Source organism: Prionailurus bengalensis, chromosome E2, assembly GCF_016509475.1.
Source record: "Prionailurus bengalensis isolate Pbe53 chromosome E2, Fcat_Pben_1.1_paternal_pri, whole genome shotgun sequence".
Classification (NCBI taxonomy): domain Eukaryota; kingdom Metazoa; phylum Chordata; class Mammalia; order Carnivora; family Felidae; genus Prionailurus; species Prionailurus bengalensis.
In genome coordinates, this window is record NC_057352.1 from 14670011 (window position 1) to 14693282 (window position 23272).

The 23272-nt window shown below is 54.3% G+C and overlaps 1 protein-coding gene across 6 annotated transcripts in view; it reads left to right on the forward strand.

Annotated features, from left to right (window-relative positions):
- AKT2 (AKT serine/threonine kinase 2) overlaps positions 1–23272 on the forward strand; it is a 52258-nt gene that overhangs the window by 2707 nt on the left and 26279 nt on the right. For 2 of the 6 annotated variants that reach the window (XM_043598898.1, XM_043598900.1), the window contains exons 1-2: positions 14646–16802; positions 17520–17649. In XM_043598898.1, coding sequence (XP_043454833.1) covers positions 17604–17649 — 46 coding nt within the window. In that variant the 5' untranslated portion in view covers positions 14646–16802; positions 17520–17603. The other 4 variants (XM_043598901.1, XM_043598895.1, XM_043598896.1 and 1 more) reach the window with 3 other exon arrangements.

Here is a 23272-nt window from a genome sequence, read left to right on the forward strand (position 1 = left end):
AGCTTGCCCCTGGTGTCATGCGTTCTTTGTTTACCAGGTGCCAACCTGGAGTGGGTCTCTGTCACCTCCAAGGCCCTGCCCTGGACCCTGCCAGCTGCACCCTTGGGCCTACCCTTCCGTTTAGCCTGGGAGCCCAGGACTCTGCGGGCAGCCAGTCCAGCGGTTCTGGACTTGCTGGTGAAACTTGGTCCCCCAACTCAGAGTTGAGCCAGGGCGTCTTTGAAGCTGGTGCATAGTGTGTGCTGGGAGCCAGGAGAGAACAGCAGGGGAGACATGCAGGGGATGACCTAGCTACCAGGGGCCCTGGTGTTAGATGTCCCTGCACAAGATGGTGTGGTGGGCCTGTGTGCAGGTTCTGGTGCCTTCACATTCTGGCTGTGTGACCTTGGGCCACAGTGTTCACCCCTTGTGCAGTGGGCTCTGAACGGCCCCCACTGAGGCTGCTGTGTGGATTTCATGAGTCAAGCCACAAGAAGCTTCTAGAATGTTGCGTGGCACTGCGCAGCTGCTCAGTCGGCAGTCCTGAGGGCATCCTCAGGGTGTCCTTCCCCCCACCCTACCCTCAGCCCTCTCAGGCGTCCTGGTGTCCAGCTCCCCAGCCTGGCCCAGCCAGAATCCAGGAATCCGTGTCCTGGTTTCTAACCCCTGTAAAGAGCTGCACTGAAGTGATTATCTGAGCATGGGGTTCCAACCCGGTCCTACCACTCCCTGGCTGTGTGACCTTGAGCAGGTTCCTCAACCTTTCTGAGCTTTCATTGTCTGTGTCTTGGGATGAGAATTCCCCTTGGTAGGTTGTTGTGAAGGGTAAATGGGTTGATTTGTGGAAAGCATTTACAGCCCTGCTGGCCTAACAGTCTCCAGCAAACGTTTCCTGTTCTCACTATTTCAGAAGAGTGCCTGACACACGATGAGCCCTCAGATTATCTTAGCAATTGTAATTCTTCATTATTTCTGCTAGGATTCTGAAGGCCCTTCCCCAGTTACAGATCCTTGTCAGGGAACACCAGATCCTTGTCAGGGAACACCGGGAGGAGGGCCTGGCTGAAATTAGCATCTCCATTTTCCCAAGGAGGAAACAGGTTTTGGAGGGTTGGGGCGGGGGTGGGGACGTATAATCAAATAAAGAGTGGCGAATGCAGTACCCAGGCTGCCTCCTCCTCCCACACAGTTGCTGCCCAGAGCTCCTCCAAGGTCAGACTCTACCTAGCTCCTTTTCAGACGGCAGGCTCTTTCTAACCCTCCTTCCTGTATGTGCCACAGCCCACCAGGAGTAGCAGGAAGGGCCTTGACCCAGGTGAAAACAGCCCTTTTGAAGGCTGAGGCAGAAGGTTGGGTGTGAGCAGGGTGAGTAGCAGAAGTGCTGGAGGGAGTCACCTGTGCAGAGCCACGTGGGGGGATGGGGGGGGGAGAAGTGTGCATTTGATCCCTAAGGCATTGCAGAGCTGAAGCTTTTTGGTGATCCGCTGTCATTTATCGAGCACCTGCTGTGTGCAGGTGCAGGGTCATGGTGGTACACTCAACAGAGGCGCCACCTCCATGGAGCTGAGGGAGACAAGCCCTAAACCTGGTGAAGAAATGACAGGTTAAAGGGAGGTGCCGGGCAATGGGTTAAAATGAGGTGTGACTGGGAGCTTCCTTAGTTGAGCTGTCAGGAAGGCCTCAGAGCTGATCCCAGCTGATCCCAGATCAACCAGGTGAGTGAGGAGAAGGAACAGCCTTGGGGCATGGTGGGGGGGAACCACAGTGCTAGAGTTGAAAGCTTGGCGAGGTCAGGGACCTGTGGCACAGAGGCCTCAGTGAGGGGGCGGGTGTGAGAGGGGAGGCCAGGGGCTGCGAGCGGGCAGGGGTCAGAGCCTTGCAGACTGCTCTGAGGAGCAGCGTGGTCAGATTTAGAGGGTGCCTTTTGCCATAAGAGGTTCTCACTCAGGCTTTTGCCCGGGGTGGGGGGTGGATTTTAGAGCCGGTCTGGGAGTTTCACATGCCTCCCACTTCCCCCTTGAGTAGAATCACTGCCTTAGAAACGGCCAAGGGTGATGGTCGCCTCCCTCCTCTGTGGTTTTCACACCGCATTCCCCAGGGCCCATGGCTGTTCCGTTTAGGGACAGATGGGGGGAGGCTTGGTGAGGTGATTTGTGCCTACCCCTCCCCAATGCAAACAGCTGGGCTTAATATCAAATAACCGTGCAGAACAACGGTGATACCTGATGAAGGCTCGACTGATTCTACCTTCCACTCGGCTTGTATGCCAGAGGGCTTGCCACATTCCTGGTGTGGCTCTAGAACTTGGAAGACCGGACCTTAGGGGCCTACCTTCTAGTGGCGACAGGTGCCCAGCAAACAAATCTGTGGCGGGATATCAGTTTGTGATAAGTGTTATGAAGGCAAACTGAATAGGGATCAGGGGAAAGAGAGTGTGGGGATATTACTGTGTTTTAGCTGGGGTGATCAGGGAGGGCCTCCTGGAGGAGGTGACATGTAGGTAGGGATTAGAGTGCTGTAAAAGGAGCATGGGAAGACTTGAGTGAAGGTCCCTTAGATTGAGGAGGAATCGGCTCTGATTCCCACCTCGCAGAAGCCTGGAGAACCTCGGTAACCTGTGCTGGGTCTGGCAGTGTTGGGGACGGGCTCTGAATTTGGGCAATGTGGCTCCAGAGTCTTCCCAAACCAGCAAGGCGCTTGGTAATTGTGGGTGAAAGTGGCTTCTAATCCTGCACCTGAGCCTCATACTTAGTGCAGTAAGAGGGGCCAGCCTGTCTCTGAACTGTCTTCCTGGAAGGAGTGGAGACCCTCAGAGCAAACCTCCTGGGGTCTTTCTCCTGGGGAGAAAGCCTTTGGGGTGGGAAGGGATGGAAAGGAGTGTCTTTTGCAGTTGATCTCCAGGCCTCTGGAGGACTAGAGACACCCCTCCCTGGGCCTCTCTTCAGCTTCCCAAGAGCTCTCAGTGGAAGGCTCTCAACCACCAGGCCTCTGGGCTGCACGGTGGGGTGGTTCCGTGGCAGGCTCTTCTGGACAACCAGCCAAGCAGCAAGAGGCCCAGCTAGGGGAGACAGCCCTGGGAGCAGGACCAGGAGGGAGGGAGCGAGGGAGCAGGGGGGGGTGGGAGGGGCAGGGGTGGGGGGTGGGAGCTCGGGCCTGGCCCCCCTTGGGGGCAGGACCCACCGCCAACTCAGCACCCGCAGCAGAGCCTGGCTGCACTGGGTGCGTGAAGCAGGGGACAGCAAGGCGCTCCGGGGTTGGCTAAGGGAAGACCTACATGTAGAGGTCCGTGCAGGAAGTTCCTCGAGCCCAGCCGTTCTGCCCAGGAAGCTCGTCCGCAGATGTTGTTTCTAAGGGTGAGGCCAGAAATCCAAGCCTGCCTTGGTTTGCCACCTCGTGAGCCCTTTCCGAAGGGACTGGGGCAGCTGCCGCTCTGTCGCCTCTCTCCCTAGCCCTCCCTGGCCTGATTTCAAGGTCTTCATCATAAGGTGGGTTGTTGCGTCGTGGTCCGGGCCGACCTGGGTTTGCACCCTGCTCCTGGCCTCTCCCTTGGTTGCTGTGGAACGCTGGTGTCCTTGTGTCAACTCTTTGAGGTGCATTTTGCTCAGTGGAAATGGGAACATCCCCTCCAAGCGGGCTGTAGGGTGGATTCAGGGATCTCATTTGTCAGAAAGTCCTTGACGTGGGGCCTCCTGGGACGGTGCTCCAGTGGATCCGTGCTGCCGCTGGAGATGGTCAGCCGGGGTCAGCTTGGGCATCTGAGAGCAGCCAAGAGGCTCTGGATGCAACCAGCCTGGGCTTGTTGATGGAGCGGTGGGAGGAGGTGGCAGGCCGATTAGCTGAGTGAGGTTCCTGCCGGGGAGGGCTAGGGAGGAATATTCATCACACCCGTCACCAAGGCCCCCTGGCCCCCCTCAAGCCATACATGACGCTGAGCAGCCTGCGCATGCGTTGAGCTCCGGCACAGCAGCCTATGAGTGGGTAAGAGTCACTGCCATTGGTAGTTAGGAAACTGAGGCACAGAAAGCTACATAGAATGCTGTGTTGCTGAGAGCTAGCAGGGTGGCCTTTTTGTGCTGGGCCCTGCTCTGGGGCCTAAGGCCTGAAGCGCCTGCTCTCACCTGTCCTCACCATGACCTGGGAGCTCAGTGTAACTTTCCTCCCATTTTATAGGTGAGCAAATGAAGGCCCATGCAGGTTATTAGATTTGCCCAAAGTCACAGTGTTAGTTGGTAACAGACATGAAATTTGAACCCAGCTCTATCTGGGGTTAAGTTTGCTTCTTTAAGACTGACTCTTCTGCCTCTGATCAATGCCATGGCACTGTTTCTGAGGTCATTAGTTGTGGTGGTGGTGTTTTTAAAAATACTTTATTTTGGGGGGCGCCTGGGTGGCTCGGTTAAGCATCCAACTTCAGCTCAGCTCATGATCTCACAGTTCGTGGGTTCAAGCCCTGCGTCAGGCTCTGTGCTGACAGCTCAGAGCCTGGAGCCTGCTTCGGATTCTGTGTCTCCTCTCTCTGTTCCTCCCCTGCTCACCTTCTGTCTCTCTCTCTCAAAAATGAATAAAGATTTAAAAAAATTAAAATATTTTTTATTAAAATATTTTTTATTAAAAAAATTTTTTTTTTGAGAGATAGGGCATGAGCCGGGGAGAGGCAGAGAGAGAGAGAGGGAGACACAGAATCTGAAGCAGGCTCCAGCTCCGCATTGTCAGTACAGAGCCTGATATAGGGCTTGAACCCACAAGTCTTGAGATCGTGACCTGATCCAAAGTCAGACATTTATTTATTTTATTTTATTTTATTTTATTTTATTTTATTTTATTTTTTAAAATATTTTTATTTATTTTTGAGACAGAGAGAACAGAGCATGAGCAGGGGAGGGGCAGAGAGAGAGGGAGACACGGAATCCGAAGCAGGCTCTAGGCTCTGAGCTGTCAGCACAGAGTCCAACGTGGGGCTTGAACTCACGGACTTTGAGATCATGGCCTGAGCTGAAGTCAGACGCTTAACCGACTGAGCCACCCAGGCGCCCCCTAAAGATTTTATTTTTAAGTAATCTTTACACTCAATGTGGGACTGGAACCCACAACCCTGAGATCAAGAGTCGTACGCTCCACTGACTGAGCCAGCCAGACACCTCTCATTACTGTTGTTCCAAATGATCTTTTTTGTTTTCTTTTCTCCTAGACAGAGCCAGCACTAAGTAGGCCTCAGTTGTTCTGGAAATGACTGGATTAGCTCTGTTCGATTCCTGCTTTGGAGATGGGGTACAGCTGCCTCTCTCCACCCCCTAATGCCCAGAGAGCCCCGGCCTTGGCCAGCCTCTTCCTTTCCCTGAGCCAAGGGTGGGGGTGAAGGTTGGGAGGTACTCCCCTACCCCTGCCTTGGGGTCTGATTCCTGAAAGGCCTCTGGAGCCAGCCCGTGGCTATTTTTGATCATTTGTGTATCCCATTCTTTCACCAGATAATTTATCGAGTACGTACTATGTGCCGTGTATAGTTTTAGATGCCAGGGAGTGGCATCCAGTCTGCTGGAGGAGGCAGAGAAGTAGCGTTTGTTGTACAAGTGCTTGGTGCCGCCGAGGAAGGGAACAGAGATCTGGCTGGACTTGGTGGGAGGGGAACTTGGGGAAGGCTCCCAAGGTGAGGCATTCAGGCCTTGACATGAAAACCCAAAGGAACGGGCCAGGCAGGGGTGCAGCATAGGTAAAGGTCCTGAGGTGGGATATGCCTCAGTGTGGTGACGCTTGAATACTTGCCACTGGAGCTGGGAGCGTGGGGTGGCGGGAGAGGAGGGTGGCAGGGCTCAGCTCTGGCAGGCAAGTCTGTGCTTCTCAGCCTGGTGTCCAAAGACCTGGAGGGGGTGGGGGGTAGTGGCGGGTATTAAGCATGTGTTTTTGGGGTAGTGTCTGCGACTTGTCTACTTTTTTTAGCTGTTTTCAACAAGTTAATATGGGCATGTCATGAATCATCTGGATGATTCCCTTTAACCAACTAGTGACAGTATTAACATAGCTGCTCTTCCATAGCTCTGATGAACTAAGGCTCAGGCTGGCCCTTGACTTTGGAGTTGGCCTTTGTGTCATTACCACCTCTTTTCCAAAGTGCTGGCTCTATCCCCTGCTGTGTTTGAAGCAGGTATCGTTGGGTCCCCATGATGACCCTGGATTGCCCCCCCCCCCCCCCCCCCCCCCCCCCCCCCCCCCCCCCCCCCCCGCCAAAAAAAAGGCATCTTTTGAGATAACATAAGCACATGCTCAGGTTCGTAGTAACGTCCTGTTTTAGAGATGAGGACCCTGAAGTTCAGAGAAGCGACCTGTGTGGCCTGGAGGTAGTAGTCAGGATTTGACTTGACCAGCCCTCTGGGGGTGGATTTGGGCCTCTGAGCCCTGTCTCAGCTCTCTGGGCTGAGTGGGTCCGGGCTGGCAGTGATGGAGCCACATGGGAGCTTCTCTTCGGCAGGCTGGGGTCATCCAGCCCCTTGGGCCCCTCCAGCCTCCCACTGCTTCATCAGAGAGGTCCCGGACAGCTATACCTCCAGGAGGCCAGCCACTAGCCGTGTGTGGCTGGTTACGTTTTAGTGAATTAAGTGTAAATACAAGTAAAAATTCAGTTTTTTAGTTGCACTAGCCGCTATAGCTACATTTCCATTATTACAGAAAGTTCTGTTGGCTAGATCAGCCATCTCCTGCACTCACCCACTGTGTGATCTTGATCTTGGGCATGTGACGTATTCTCCCTGGGTCTCAGTTTCCTCTTCTGAAGAATGGGGATAGTAATAGCATCTGCCTCCCAGGGTTGCTAGGAGAATTGATGGGAATCCAGACCCGGCACGTTGTGAGCACTCAGTAAATGTTAGCCATGGGTCAGGCTGCCTGTTTGCTCCTAGGTGCCCTAGGGATGAGGAGGGGACTCACGCCACCAGACCCTGCCTCAAAGCTGCTGGCCAGGGAAACAGGCAGATGATGATATGGAGCAAAGCCTATGAGGCCGGAACCCCTCAGCCAGACCGGAGGGGGGTCCAGTGTACTTGTGCGCGCCTGTGTTTGTGTACAAGGTGGGGGGGGGGGGCAGCGCCCAGGTTGCAGGGCGTTGGGGATGTGGGAGGGGATGTGGGAGGTGGGAGGAGACTCGGCCTCTTGAGTGTGGGCAGAGGGAGGTGGAAGAGGCACAGGGCTGGGACGGACGTGATCCAGTTTCCTCGCCTGCGTCCTGGCTGCCCAGCATTGGGTACTCAGTCCTTCTGTCCTCAGTTTCCTCTTTGGTAAAATGTGGGTCCTTGTGGTCCCCAAGTGAGCCAGAAGGTGAGGGTGTCGGGCCAGTGCATAGGGCTTCTTCCGGGGACAGCTGGAGAAGGCGACTGTGATACAACCCCCGCCTCAGTGCGGCCAGGAGCTCCGCATCCCGCCTCACCTCCAGCCAGACAGTTCCCCATCTGTCCCTAAGAAACAGCCACAGCCCTTACGGTGAACTCCCAGGCCCTGCCCAGCCAGGCACCCCGGCTTCCGCAGTCACACGTGCCCCCTTCCCCTCCACCCTCCTGACTGGCTCTCGTGCAGGCTACCCCTGGCCTTGGTGCCACCCTCCTTCAGCCTGGAGTGCTCTTCCCCTGGCCCCGTGGCTACCTCATCTCTCAGGTTTCTGCTCCCATTTACCATCTCAGGGAGCCGTTTTCTGACCACCCTGGATAAAACCGGAAACCCTTACCCCTTCCCACAGACCTAGTCCTCGGTGTGCTGCTTTTATCCGTGACATTTGTCAACTTCTGTTACAGCATGTAATTTGCCTATTCATTTAGCTTCATTTTGAGGCCTGACCACCCTCCCCCCCCCTCCCCCAAACTCCCCCAGGGCAGGGAGTTCTGTTTTGGTCACTGCTGCCTCCTGGTGAGTAGAGCAGTGCTGACATGGCCTAAGTGCCAGGTTTGTGGAATGAATGAATTCAGGACTTTTTTGTTTTGCCTTTACTTGACACAATTCTGGCCCCCAAAGCTGGGATTGTGTTTGCTACCGCTACCCTTAGTTAATGAAAGCTCTAGGCCCGGCCTGTGGTGGGGACACAGTGGGGACCAGGACACTCCCATCCCTGCTTTGTGGAGCTCCCAGTCCAATGAGAGAGGCACCATTACCCAGATAATTGTACAGGTGACTGAGCACATTAGACGTAAGTGCTGTGAGGGGACAGGTAAGGCTAAGGTCTGAGGATCTGTGACTCATTGTGGGGCAAGGACAGACGGGGGAGGCTTCCCTGAGGAAATGAGGATTTAGCAGGTAAAGATGGGTGAGCAGTGCCAGGTAGGGGACTAGTATGTGCAAAGGCCCTGGGGGGAGAGAGAGAGAGAGCGAGCAAGGAGTGTTCAAGGGACCAGGAGAAGGGGAAAGTGTGTGTGGGGGTGGTGCTGCTGATCAATGAGGCAGGAGAATAGGCGGGGGCCACTTCAGGTGGGCCCTTGTCTCCACAAAAGCCTTGGATGTGATCCCCAAGCAGGGGAGGGAAGGGTCAGAGCTCTGGTTGGAGGGTCTGTCACAGCTGCAGCCTGGTGCAGTCGGTGTGTTTGGAGCCCGTGACCAGGCTGACTTCGATATCTGCCATGATTTCTGTGGGTTCTGCAAGGCCCTAGGTGGCGGGGTGAGGGGGAAGGTGTGGGGCGGGGGTGGCAAGGAAGAGAAGGAAATCTGCTCTGTGCTTATTCTTGTCCCGGTATCTTTTGCAGCCCGCCTACTCTTCAGTCTGCTTCCAGTCCTACCTGCTCCAAGCAGACAGATGGGGCAGCTGGGGGGAGTGTGTGGTGTTTAAGGGAAAAAAAGTATCTTTAATGCTGCCTTTGTACCAAGGAGGTAGAGTAGGTAAAAATTCACGTAGTACAGAGATGTGCGACGTGGGAAGTGAGGGTCCCTGTGTCTCTGCCCACCAGAGGAAATAACAACACCTGATAGGTGTTGAGCGTTTGCCACATTGGCAAAGTTCAAAGGACTTTATGTGGATTAACTCATTTATGCCTCACAGCAGCCTTGGAGTGTGTACTGTTCTTAGCTCTAATTTACGGATGGGGAAACTAAGGCAAGGAAAGGGGAAGTGATTTGCCCAAGGTCACGCAGCAAGTGGCAGAGCTGAAGTTGAGGCGCATTTGGTCCCGGAGGCAACTTTGACTCCCGCCCCTATGCGTGCAATGTTTTGTTTAAACACGTACGTCCTCCTGGCCTCCAGCCTAAGGTACTCTTCCCTGGAACATCCACTGTCGATGATGGGGTGATGGCTTTTCTGAAGACGATGCTGTAGAAGACAGTTACACTTGGACGGTGACAAGGACGACTGGCTCAAGAATGTCAGTGTGTGGAGAAAGAATCAGAATTAGGCCGTGTGCTGTGTACTTGTTGGTGTTGCAGAAAAGGGATGAGGGGGCGGGGCGCCTGGGTAGCTCGGTCAGTTAAGCATTCGACTTCGGGTCAGGTCATGATCTCACAGTTCGTGAGTTCGAGCCCCGTGTCGGGCTCTGTGCTGACAGCTCAGAACCTGGAGCCTGCTTCAGATTCTGTGTCTCCCTCTCTCTGTACCCCTACCTCACTTGTGCTCTGTCTCTCTCAAAAATAAATATTGGGGGGAAAAAAGATTATAAAAGTGCCTGGGAGGGTCGAATTCACAGGTACCGAGCGCTTAGGTCGCCTGGCGTGTGCTGTGTGCCGAGTGCGACACAGGCGCTCATTCACTCTTTGGTGTGGTCACATCAGCCACTACTACAGAGCCAGACCCGTTGTGCAGGCACTTAGGTTGCTTCCGGGCTCTCACTGTTTCAGCAGCTACACCTTCAGTTGGGGGTGGGGGGGTGACTTTGCCCCCAGGGAACATTTGGTAGTGGGGGAGGACATTTTTGATAGTCACAACTCAGGGGAGGGTGTGCCGTGGGCTTTAGCAAGTAGAGACCAGGAATGCTGCTAAACCTCCCTTGTGCACAGCGGCCCCCGTGACAAGAATTCTCGGGCCCCAAATAACACTCCTGCTGAGATTGAGAAACCCCGCTTTAGGACGACCTCTGTGCATTTTCCGAACCTCCTAAGCATTTTTTGCAGGAGAATTTCCGACAGGGACATTTTCCACTTCGTTAGTTTTGTTGAAGTGCCCTCCCAAAACGCGGAGCCAGTTCACAGAGCTGCGGATGGCGCATGAGGGAGTTGTTAACCTCCGCTCGCCCCGTGAGCCTTTCCTTCCAGATTCCCATAAGCAGGAGCCGCCTGTCGAAGGACAGGTTCCCGTTGTCTTTGGATTATAATTTTTTTTAATGTTTACTTATTCTTGAGAGGGAGAGTGCAAGTGGGGGAGGGGCAAAGAGAGAGGAAGACAGAATCCTAAGGCTCCGAGCTGTCAACACAGAGCCTGATGCGGGGCTCGAACTCATGAGCCCAAGTTTGATGGTTAACCGACAGAGCCACCCCGGTGCCCCTGTTATCTTTGAATTTAATCTCCTGAGCAAGTCCTCCTCCAGGAGCTGTAGGGAAGGCAGACTAGAGGGCAGGCGACAGGCTCCTGGGGCTTGCAGCACAGGGAAGGAGCCCCACCTTGCTGTCTCCAGCTCCAGGAGATGCAGAGCCTCGGCTCCCCTCCTGCCTCCTTGTGCCATCTGTGCTGTCTGGCATAGAAACCAGGTCAGGGAGAGGGGGCCAGAGAAAAAAGAACTTGATAAATGGCAAGGAAAGGAATCTAACTTACTCTGAGCCTGTTCTGGGCACAGGGCTTCACTCTGCACATTCATTCCACAAATACTTATGAAGCACCCACTGTATACCCGGCACCCTGCAAGGCTCAGAGGATCCAGCAGGCCCAAGACAGGCAAGAGCCCCTGCCCTTACCATGCTGACATCATAGTGGGGGGAGGTCGACAATAAGCTATAATAACTAAGTAAATACATATGGTCACACCAGCAATAAAGTGCTTATAGAGAAAAATAAAGGGTAAGGGGAGGTAGGGTGGGTGCTCCCTTTTGTCTAGGAGGCTTCTCAAAGAAAGTGACCTGAGCAGAAGCTGAAGAAAGTGGGGTGGGGCCCTGCAGATACCAGGGAGCAGAGTATCCCAACTGAGGGGCAGCAGGTGCAAGGGCCCTGAGGTAAGGGTGTCCTGGTGTGCTGGGGGAGCCACAGGAGTAGGTATCGTCGAAATGGAGTGTGTTTAGAGAAGTAAAGGGAGGACCGTGCAGACCTCATAGGGTTCAGAGGCTCCTGTAAGGCCTCTGACTTTTGCTCTGTGTAAGATGGGGACACGGAGCGTTTGAGCACAGGAGGGATGGGCTCTGACTCAGGTGGTCACAGGATCCCAGACTATAGATGTGAGGACAGAAGCACGAGAGCTCAGCGAGGCTTTACAACAGCCCTACCCCCTCGCCAAGCAGCCCTACTCTTACAAATGAGGAAACAGGTTTGGAAGGACCCTTCCCGGGACCTGGTCCCTTCCCAAGGCTGCCACTAGGGCCTCTCCTCAATGGCCCTGCATCATCTTCTAAGTTGCCTGTCATGGATCTGACTCCAGCACTGTGAGATGAAGCTTCTGAAGGAGCTACTACAGTTTGGAAACCACTGAGCAATAAATAACACCCGTGAATCAAATAGATGGGAATAAAAATGTCTCAAATAAGTTTTTTTAATGGTTTTGTTAAGTTTATTGAGAGGGAGAGAGAGAGCCAAGCAGGCTCTGAACCGTCAGTGGAGAGCCAGATGCGGGGCTTGAACTTACGAACCGTGAGATCATGACCTGAACCAAAACCAGGAGTGGTCACCTAGCCAACTGAGCTACCCAGGTGCCTCTTTTTTTTTTTTTTAATGTTTATTTATTCTTGACAGAGAGAGAGAGATAGAGCATGGGCAGGGGAGGGGCAGAGAGAGAGGGAGACACAGAATCCGAAACAGGCTCCAGGCTCTGAGCTGTCGGCACAGAGCCCGACGCGGGGCTCGAACTCACGGACCGTGAGATCATGACCTGAGCCGAAGTTGGACACTCAGCCTACTGAGCCACCCAGGCACCCCAGGTGACTCTGTCTTAAAGAAGTTTTAAAATAAATTATCATAGAGCGTTTGAGACATAACGATAGAGTAAGTCAGTGACACTCCTGTAGTCAGCGGCTATTTAAACAAACAAAAGCTTGCCAGAGTGGTCCGAGTCTCCTTGGAGACCCCCGGTCAGTCGCCTTCCCCTGTCACTGTTCAGAACAGATCACTGCGAGCAGCGGTTTTCATTCCCATTCAGCTTGCTTCTGTGCAGAGCTGAAGGTACCCTGCCCCCACACCAGCCTGCTCCCCAGGCTGTGGGGCTGGGGTGTGCTGTCTGCTCCATCCTGGGGTGTATGTCCCATCTCCAGTGGGATCATTGTAGGCATGGGAGCACTACAGTCACAGAGGGTGTCCCTTGCCTGTGGCCACACAGCTGGGAAGCCAGCAGAGCCTGGGGTTGAAATTCCGATCCTCTGGACCCCTGATTGCTCCTTCTTACTCAACTGGTGACGTGGTGTTCTTGAGGGGGAAATCCAAGCAGAGCATCCTTGGGGTGGGCGAGCCCTGGACGCCAGGAGCCCCGATGTCAGCTTCCTGCATTCTCTGGACTCTCTAACCCAGCTTCTTTTTTTAAGCGCTCTGCGTGTGTGTGTGTGTATTTTTGAGAGAGAGACAGAGTGCGCTCAAGCATGGGGTGGGGGGTGGGCAGAGGGAGGAGACAGGATCTGAAGCAGGACTGTTCTGACAGCAGAGAGCCTGATGCAGGGCTTGAACTCACTGTGAGATTATGACCCGAGCCAAAGTTGGATGCTTAAACAACCAGCTGAGCCACCCAGGCGCCCTCCCACCCAGCTTCTTTTTTTTATAGTTTTTGTTGTTGTTGTTGTTGTTGTTATAAAATATGGAAAAATACATTAAGCCCATTTTGTATGGTTACGGTATAACAAATGGATGCAGAGCAGAGGCCTGCGTAACCACAATAGAGTATGGTCAGCTCCCAGAAATCCCCCCTCCATTGCTCTCAAAGCTACCTGCTCTCCTGACTTTTGCAGATTTGTTTCCTTGACGTTCTGCACTTTTTTTTTTTAATGCTTATTTATTTTGAGAAGGGGGGAGTGAGTGGGGAGAGGCAGAGAGAGAGAGGGAGAGAGAGAATCCCAAGCAGAGCCCAGTGCAGGGCCTGAACTCACACAAACAGTGAGATCATGTCCTGAGCCGAAGTCAGGAGTCAGGCACTCAACCAACTGAGGCACCCAAGTGCCCCATCTGCATAGTTTTATGAGTGAGAAGTGCACCCCTAAACAAGTGGTGTGACGTTGTCTGTTCTGAACTTGCTGTGAACGGACTCACACTTGATGTGTTGCTTTGTGTCCGGTTTCTTTTATTTCACTGTGACCTGCTTACACTTTGTCCCTGTTGTATGTGTCCGTACTAAGTGGAAGAACGTTCTGCTGTATGAATTTACCACTGCTTGTCCATTCTCCTGTGGGTAGGCATCCGGTCTGTTTGCAGATGGGGGGGTACTGTGAGTGTTGCTGTTGTATGTGCCCTTTGATAAATACACACACTCCTTTCTGTTGAGGGTTTGTGGGTTAGGGATTGCTGGGTCATGGGATAGGCATATACTGAGTTTTAATTTTTACTGCCAGTTTTCCATGGTGGTTGAACCATTTTATACTTACGCTGGGAGGTATTCCTTTGTATCCTTACCAACTCTTGGCATTGTCAGTCTTTAAAATTTCAGCCATCGTAGCAGGCGATTTTAATTCACATTTCCCCCTAACTAATGAGATGGTGTGCGTTCCTTGGTTGTGTGAGTGTCCTCTCTTGTGAAGTGCCCTTGCTCTTTTCGCCTTGCCTCCCAGGCGGCTCACCTTGAGCCTACAAGCTGCAGATCTGGTCCAGGCCCTCAGCGGACTCAGGCCTGGACACTCAAGGAAGCAGCTAGTGGAGATGGGGCCATACAGGCACTCCCTGCCCTGGGGTGTGTGGCCTGCGGGCCGGTGGCCAGGGCAGTCCCCTGCGTGCTGACACCTGGCTTCCAGAGGCTGTCCTCTGTCCTCCCGCCTGGGCGTCCTCCATCGGCAGCTCCCCAGGGAGCAGGCCATCCTCTTGGCTTCGGTGCCTGGTGTTTCATCACCTCTGGACTGCGTCACAGACACCTCAGTCGAGGCGCCACCCTCAGTGGGAGGACGGGGCAGGATCCAGGCAGGACGTAGGGGATCTTCCAGTTCCTCCCCCTGCCCTTGCTCAAGCTGCTGCGGGCTTCTTAGTTGCTGAAATGAGAATGTAAAACGTGGCCCCGGTGTGCCAAGCAGCGGCCAGGGCTTCCACCACTCCTCAGCTGGGAGACCCAAGGTAAACGGCTGACACTCTCTGAGCTTCTGCCCTCCCCCAGGCACGGTCACGGCCCCCCTGCTGGGGTGGTTGGGAGCATTCAGGAGAGACTCCGTGAGGGCACCGGCACCCTGCTTGTTCAAGGCCGCCCAGCTGGCAGTGGCTCTCGGACTCTGTAACCCTGACCACTCTTGGCCACACCTGGCTGCCTTTGCTTTTCTCTGATCACGGTGGCTACGTGTTGTCTGTTCACTGGGGGCCAGGCAGGAGGCTGAGCCTCTGCGCACAGCAGGTGCTTCAGTGTGGCCGACCGCCCAAGACGTGCAGAATCACGGAGGTAAAGTCGTGGGGCTGGGAGCGGGGGAGGGCGGAGATTGGACACTAGGCCCCCCATCCTGTCTTTCTGTGCCCTCCCTTCCTTTGGACTTGAGTTCTCCATCCCGGTTCTTTGGAACTTCCGAACTGAGCTGGTCCCAGGGAAAGCGCAGTGTCGGCCCCTGCATCAGGGAAGGAATTCTCTAACTTGCCACCACCACCTCACCCGGCCCCCAGCATTCTCCCCGCCCCCCTCTCCTGGCTCCTTACCCTGTAGCCACACCGGCCCCTTGGCAGTTCTTCACGCTCTACAAGTACTTCCTGCCTCCGGGGCTTTGCACTAGCTCTTCCCCTGCCTGAAATTCTTTTCCCTTCATGTCAGCATGGCTCACTCCCTCCTCATGAGGCCCCCACACCACACGGCTAACATCGCACCCCGTATTCCCCGCCATCCTTTCCTCTGCTTTACTTTTCTCAGCGCCTCGCCACCGGCTGATAGTGTTTTGCGTGTGCCTGTGTGTTACCTGTCTGCCCCACCAGAACGTGAGCGCCGTGAAGTCAGGGGCTGTGTTTTACTGATGATTCATCTGTGGTACCCGGGGCAGTGTCTGGAGCTTAGGACAGGCTCGGAGAAGATTGGTGGTGTGAATAGACTCTGGAGATGTTTCCGTGGCCGGGAAGCCTTTGGGGAGACTTTGGTTCATTTACTGTGTTCTCGGCAGATATCCAGATGCTGTGCTGGTCCGCAAAATTGGCACTTTATAGGTGTTGGAGAATTGGCCGAGGAGGTGCACAGAGAGCACCAGGGCAGCCTCTTGAGGTCAGGAAGGCTTCCTGGAGGAGGGAAAACCCACAGAAGGTGCAGGGGATGGAGGCCAGAGGGAAGGGTCTGAGGGACAGAAGGCTGGTAGAGGGAGGTGGGGAGGAGGGGCTGGAGAGGTGGGTAGCGCTGGGTGTAAATAGTCATTGTTACGGTCATTAGGTTTTATTGAGAGCTTTCTAGGTGACATTAGACTCATGATGGGAAGGATTTTGTTCTCTGAGCACGCTGGGGAACCCTGGAAGGGTTTTTAACCTGGAGGGCTGGGGCTGGATTTAGATGGAGTATATGGGTTGAGAGCAGAGGCTCAGGGCCCAGGGAGAAGGCCAGGGCAGTTGGGAGGGGTGTGGTGGAAGCGGGTGGATGGACAGTGGGGACGACTGGGCCGAGCGGGGGCGGGAGGCAGCTGGAGTGAAGGTCAGCAGAGGCCGGGTCCTGAAGGGCCTTGAATCCCAAGTGAGGGAGCTTGGCTCTTTCCCGAGGCCAGCGGGAAGCCACGGAGGGGTTTCGAGTGGGGGAAGGACAGGGTCAGGTTGGGGGGGTCTAGCTGCTGAATGGGGGGCAGATGAAAGGGAGCAGTAACGGAGCAGAGATCTAGGGAGGAAGGGGGGGAGGACTTGAGGGAGAGGACAGCACTGGACGTGAGCCAGTGAGCCAGGCCACCAGGAGGGCGGGAGGTGGGGCGGGGCAGATTCAGAGACCGGTCACCCTGGAGGTGGAAGCCCGGGCTGGTGGGATGTTCAGGGTGGAGGGTCTGCAATGCTGAGTGTTCCGTCCGTGGGATGTGAGCCACTCGGTGCTGGTCATGCCTGCTGTGGGAGGGAGCCCCCGTTGCTTGCTCCTGGCCCTGCCTTTGCAGCTCGGAGTCCAGAACGTGATTTCTCACCCCGCTGTTTACTTCCCTGTCACTGTCCATCTTGTCTTTCCTTTCGCTTCCTCCCACTTACCTCCCTACCCGGCCCGGGCCCGGGCAGCCTGCCACCGTCACATGCCAGGCAGTAGTGTGTCCGGCCCACCAGCTCCCCTGGGGCATGAGAGAAAGCTGATGCCCATGGTGTCCCTAGAGCCAGCTGCCACTTCTCCGGGGGCCGCTGTGGCTCCTGACCTGCTGTCCGCAAATAACCCCAGGCCGGGAAAGGCGAAAGGCGCCTTGGGCTCCGTGGCCCCTGTCCAGGCCTGTGGCTCCAGGTAGGGGCCCAGCGGGCGGCTGCCTCCTGCCCTTCTCCCTTCCACCCTGGGAACCTGAGACGAAGCCGGAGGCCTCGGCGTCTGTCAGTCTGTCGGCTGCTGGTCCCTGAGGACGGAAGTGCAGGTCTTGGGGAAGGGCCCACGGCCTCGGTTGAGCCCCCAGACCGACTCCTAAGCCCCAGACAAGTGCGTATGCGTAGGTTGTCGTCTCCTTCAAGATCCTGAACGTTAGAGACTTGTCTTCCCTTGGTCATCTGGTTGGGGGCAAAGAGGGGACCGAGGCTGAGAGAGTGACTTGGGGTGGCTTGGCGCAGGGGGTTTGGGGCACTCGGTTTGCCGAGGGTAGTAGGTTGGAAGGAGGGGAGGGGCGGAGGGAGAGAGAGCGTGCATGTGTGCGTGCGAGTGTATTGGGTGGGGGGGGTGGTGGGCAGGCAGATGCTGGTGGCTTTGAGCAATCCCTCCGATGCCCAAGGCTGTCTGATTCATCCCAGGTTACCTCAGCGTGGGGGCCTGGGAGTGACATGGGGTGGAGCCGTGGTTCCCTTTCCTCCAGCCCAGTGTGGGGTGAAGGTGGCTGGAAGGGCTGCCTCTGCTCAGCAAGGCCTGCACGTGGGCCAAGGAGCCGCCCAGAAGCCGCCAGGCCCTCCAGAGTGAGGCCCCGAGGGCAGGGGCAGGCTCCCCCCAATCCCCAGTTGGAATCCCTGAGGACAAGGCCACATCTTCCCCCTCACACTGGGCTGTCCTTGTGACTCCACCCTGCAGAGCACCCGGAGTGAGCACAGCCAGCTGGTGGGGTGGGGGCTGGGGGGCAGAGCCTGGCCGCCCTGAGGGTAGGGGCTGCGGCCCGGCCCTGCCCGGCCAAATCCCTCTCGCACTCTGATGGGCTCTTCTCTTGTCTTGCAGACTGTGCTCTGTCCACCGTACCTCCTGCATGTCCTGCTGCCCTGAGCTGTCCCAAGCTAGGTGACAGCGTGTTACGCTGCCACCATGAATGAGGTGTCTGTCATCAAAGAAGGCTGGCTGCACAAGCGTGGTAAGGGGCTGCTTTCGTCCACTGGATTACGTGTCTCCCCTTCTATCTTGGCTTTCCTTCTGGCGGCTGGTGCCCGGGGAGGCAGAGGTACAGGGTCTTTACAGCCCGAGGAGCCTGCGTGCCGAGCCCCACCTGCCTGCCCCAGGCCAGGAGCTCCTTACAAGCCTGTTTCATGGAATCTCCTTCAGCAGCAGCCTGGGGAGCCACAGATCTGCCTGGGCACCCCGCATGGGCCCCCAGGCCAGATCTTGAGTCTGCCTCTATATTAGTGGTCTCATTCATAGCCCCATTTTATAAATGAAGAAACTGAGGCTCAGAGAGGGGAAGTCACTTCACTGAAGTCATACAGTGGGGTGACATCCCCCGTTCATTCTTTAAGCATATACTCACTGAGTGTGTGTGGTGCGCCAGGCCGTCCCAGGGTCCCAGGCTCCTGGGACATGGGGTGTCCTCACGGAGTTTATATTCCAGTGGGGGCTGGGGACAGTGAACAGAGAAGCAGATCTGTGATGCCAGGAGGTGATAAGTGCTGTTGTGAGAAGTAGGAACTCTGAGGTGAAGCCGCTCTGAGGAGGGGACAGTGAACAGAGGCCCAGAGGAGGGGAGCGAGTGAGCCACACACAGAGCTGGGCAAGGGGGTCCTAGGGAACGGGGCAGCAGGGATGAAGGTGGGAATATGCTTCGTTGAGTTGACCTGGGTGGCTGGAGCAGGGGGAGCGAGGGTGAGCTGAATGTGGCATCCAACCATGCTGGGCCTTGGAGGCCACGGGAGGGACCTTGGCCTTAACCCTGCAGGAGATCTGAGCCCAACGTATCAGGAGCCAGGGCATGGCCTCCTCTGCTTGTACTGGTGGGCAACTGAGGCCCAGGGAAATGAAGTCATTTACAGCGAGGAGACTAACATCCTACGTTGTAAGACCCCCAGGCCTCCTGTCCCCAGAAGCGTGGTGCTTACCGGCTTAGGGGGGCAGCTGTCCAGGCGGTGCGGAGTAAAGGAGGCCGACTGTCTTGGCTTCTGTGGACCTTCCAGGGAGGGAGAGGGCCAAGCTTGGTGGTAGCGGTTCTCTGTGCACATCCATTCAGTCAACAAACACTTACTGAGCAGAGCCACTGTGTTCCAGGTACTGGCAATTCAGCAATGAACCAGACAGGCACAGATCCCCCTCCTTGTGTTGGTCTCACATTTAGTGGGGAAAGGTGGGTGGCACTGATGGATGAGCGTGGACAGTGGTGGTAAGGGCCGTGGAGAAAAATGGAGCAATGTGAGAAGGGGGTGTGGGAGGCAGTGGGGGGAGCTGTCGTAAACAAGGTGGGCAGGGAGGGCTTCACCGAGAAGGGACATTTGATAAAAATATGCAGGCAGCCGGAGAGCGAGCCCCACAGCTAACTGGGACAGGAGAGTGCAGGTGGAGGGGCCAACTGTGAGTCCAGAGAGGGAGTGGGCCGGGCGTGTTTGAAGAGGGCAAGGAGGCTGATGGGGCCAGCCCTGTGGGAACTGGGAGAAACACTCACCCGTCCTGCCTTGTCCCAGGCTGCAGACACAGCAGTGAGGAGGGATGGAGGTGGTCCCCAGAGCCAGGCCTCCACCATCAGACTGAGCAGGGGAGACCCGTTTCCCACTGCCGTTTCAAGGCAGGGGTGGTATTTGAGTCACCTTGGTCCACCTGCCCAGGGTGGGCCCTGAGTCTGGGGCTGTCAGTGGAACTTTCTGAACCTTGGCAGATGTCAAAGTTCTAACCCTGGTTCTGCCACTTCCTCTTGGTGACTGCAAGCAAGCTATGTCACCTCTGAGTCTTGGTTTCACATCTGTAAAATGGGTTAACAACCCAGACCTCTGACATACTCGGTTCCATGAAGGCAGGGATTTTATCTGGCTTGTTCCCTGTGGTATCCCCAGTGCCTAGAAAAGTTCTTGGCATGCAGTGGGTGCTCAGTAACTGTTGAGTGAATGTGTTGAGATTGTGTGTAGGTGGTATATATGTTAGGGTGTGCCCGGGTCTCAGGCTCCTGAGTCTCTCCAGGCCAATGGCTCACGGGGCTGCACTGTGAGGGGCTTTGGAGGTGGTCAGAGAACTGTTGCCAGGGTGGGGCTTTGTCTCTGGTCTAGGGCTGCCCATGGCATTAAATGGGCTTCAGCCCCTCTTAGGCCTTCAGGGTCTCCATTCATGCTGCAGGGGGCCAGATGAGCTGTTGGGATGGCCCAGCTGGGACACAGCCATCTTGGGTTTGCACCAGGTGCACGTGGATGCATGTTGCTCCTGGGCCATTCTTCCCACCCGCCCCCCCCCCCCCCCCCAACGTCAGCTCTAGGCCCAACATGGGACTTGAACTCATGACCTCGTGGTTAAGAGTTGCGTGTTCTACCAACTGGGCAAGGAAGGTGCCCCCATCGCCCACCATTCTGAGCAGAGGCAGGCAAGGAAAGGTGGGCACCTGTGCCATCGCACCCTGCCTCTGGTGGTTAAAATAATAGAGCCCTAGTTTATCATGTGCCCATTCTGTCTGTGCCAGGCATGGGCTCTGCTCTAGGCAAGCCCAATTTTGATGCATTTCCAAGCTGCCCTGTGAGATGGGCACCATCTTACAGGCGAGGAAGCTGAGGCTCAGCAGGAAGACTGATGTGCCCCAGGTTTTGGCAGAGAGGTGGCTCTCTGATTGCAGAAACTGTGATCTCCAGGCCTGGCCCACAGGCTACCTCTTGCTGAGCAGGGTCTGTTCAAGGAACAGGCAAAGTGAGAGCACGACTCTTGGAGTCACTCATGCCATGTGTTGGTCCCCTTTCTGACACAGCCTCAGCACACCCTCTGCCAGTCCCCACCAGGCCAGCCCCTGTCTGCCAGTTTTGAGGCAGACAGTGTAGTGGTCAAGAGTGTAGACTCTGGATGGAGCAAACCTGGGTCCAACCCTAACTCTCCCAGTTGACAACTGTGAGCCTTAGGCAAGTAATAAAAACCTCTGGGCCTCAGTTTTCTCATCTGTAAAATGGGATTGTGGCGAGGATATTTTTCCTGTCCTTCTAGGTTTCTTTTCTTTTCCTCCCTCCTTGCCTCCCTTCCTCCCTTTCTCCTTTCCTCAGCTTATTATCAATATGTAAAACACCACAGGTAAGTGCCTGGATCATAAACTCACTCCAAAACTAATGCGCAGAAGTCCTCTGTCCTTCCCAAGCAGTAACATTTTTTCCTAACTTCCAGTAGCCTTAGGTGAGTTTTTCTGGGTTTTTTTGTTTTGCTCTTTAAAATAGAGGTGAGGGGGTGCCTGGGTGGCATAGTCAGTTAAGCATCCGACTTTGGCTCAGGTCATGATCTCACAGTTGGTGAGTTCAAGCCCCGCATTGGGCTCTGCACTGACAGTGTGGAGCCTGCTTGGGATTCTCCCTCTCCCCCTCTCCCTCCCTCCCTCCCTCCATCTCCCCCCCCCCCCGTCTCCCCCCCACTTGCATTCTCTCTCAAAATAAATAAACTTAAAAAATAAAGTTGAGGTGAAATTTACATAACACAAAATTAACTCTTTTTTTTTTTAATTTTTTTTTTTTTCAACGTTTATTTATTTTTGGGACAGAGAGAGACAGAGCATGAACGGGGGAGGGGCAGAGAGAGAGGGAGACACAGAATCGAAACAGGCTCCAGGCTCCGAGCCATCAGCCCAGAGCCCAACGCGGGGCTCGAACTCACGGACCTCGAGATCGTGACCTGGCTGAAGTCGGACGCTTAACCGACTGCGCCACCCAGGCGCCCCAAAATTAACTCTTTTAAAGTGTACAATTCAGTAGCCTTTTAGTACATTCACAATGTTGTGTAACCACTACCTCTGTCTAGTTCCAAAACATTTTCATCACCCTAAAAGCAAACCCTGTACTTATTAAGCAGTCACTCCCCATTCCCCCACCCCCACCTCCAGCCCCTGGCAGCCACCAATTTGTTTTCTGTCTTTAAGGATTTACTTATTACGGCCATTTCGTGTAAGTGAATCATACAGTAGGTGGCCTTTTGTGCCCAGCTTCTTTCGCTTAACATTACACTTTTGAGGTTCATCCGTGTTGTAGTGCAGATCAGTATTTCTTTGCCGCTTCTGGCCGAACAATATTCCGTTGTATGAAAATACCACATTTTGTTTATCCATACATCAGTTGATGAACATCTGGGTTATTTCTACCTTTTGGCTATTGTGAACAGTGCTGCTACGAACACTTGTTTGCAAGTATTTGGGTACTTGTTTTTAGTTCTTTTGGGTACAGACCTAGGAGTGGAATTGCTGGAGCATATGTTCTCTGTAACCTGTATTTATACAGGTGATATAAACTGGGTCATACGTTCTACAATCATAACTTAATGTATTCTGTGTGATTAGATCATATACGTATTTGTGTTTGTGTATCAGGGTTGTGTATTCCATGCTTATAACCTATAATATATTCTATTTTTTATTTTCTTTATTTTTGAGAGGCAGAGACAGAGCGTGAGCGGGGGGGGGGGGGGGGGGCGGGGGGAGGGGGGGTTGCAGAGAGAGAGGGAGACACAGAATCGGAAGCAGGCTCCAGGCTCCGAGCTGTCAGCACAGAACCTGATGCAGGGCCAAAACTCACGAACCGTGAGATCGTGACCCGAGCTGAAGTTGGACACTCAACCGACTGAGCCACCCAGGCGCCCCTCTATTTTTAAATTTTTGAGGAAAACACCAAACTTTCCCACAGGGCTACCTCATTTTCCATTCCCACCAGCAGCGCACAAGGATTTCTTTTGTTCCACATCTTCACCAGCACTTGTTCTTGTTCTTTTCTTTTCTCTCTGTTTTATTTTTATTTATTTATTTATTTATTTATTTTAACGTTTATTTATTTTTGAGACAGAGAGAGACAGAGCATGAATGGGGGAGGGTCAGAGAGAAGGAGACACAGAATCTGAAAACAGGCTCCGGGCTCTGAGCTGTCAGCCCAGAGCCCGACGCGGGGCTCGAACTCACGGACCGTGAGATCATGACCTGAGCCGAAGTCGGCCGCTTAACCGGCTGAGCCACCCAGGCGCCCCTTTTCTCTCTGTTTTAAATTACAGTTCTCCCTAGTGGGTGTGAAGTGGTACCTCATCATGGTTTTGATTTGCATTTTGCTAATGACTAATGATCTTAAGCATCTTTTCATGTGCTTGATGGCCGTTTTTATATCTTTAGAGAAATGGCTATTCAAGTCTTTTGCCCATTATTTAATTGGGCTAATTGTCTTTTTGTTGTTGAATTGTAAGAACTCTTTATATATTCTGGATACTAGACCCTTAATCAGATCTATGAGTTGCAGATATTTTTGCCCAGTCTGTTGGTTGTCTTTTCTTTTCTTTTTTTTTTTTTTTTTTTTTTTTTAATTTTTTTTTTTCCAACGTTTATTTATTTTTGGGACAGAGAGAGACAGAGCATGAATGGGCGAGGGGCAGAGAGAGAGGGAGACACAGAATCGGAAACAGGCTCCAGGCTCTGAGCCATCAGCCCAGAGCCTGACGCGGGGCTCGAACTCCCGGACCGCGAGATCGTGACCTGGCTGAAGTCGGACGCTTAACCGACTGCGCCACCCAGGCGCCCCGCTTGTCTTTTATTTTCTTGATAACATCTTTTGCACGGAAGTTTTATTTTATTA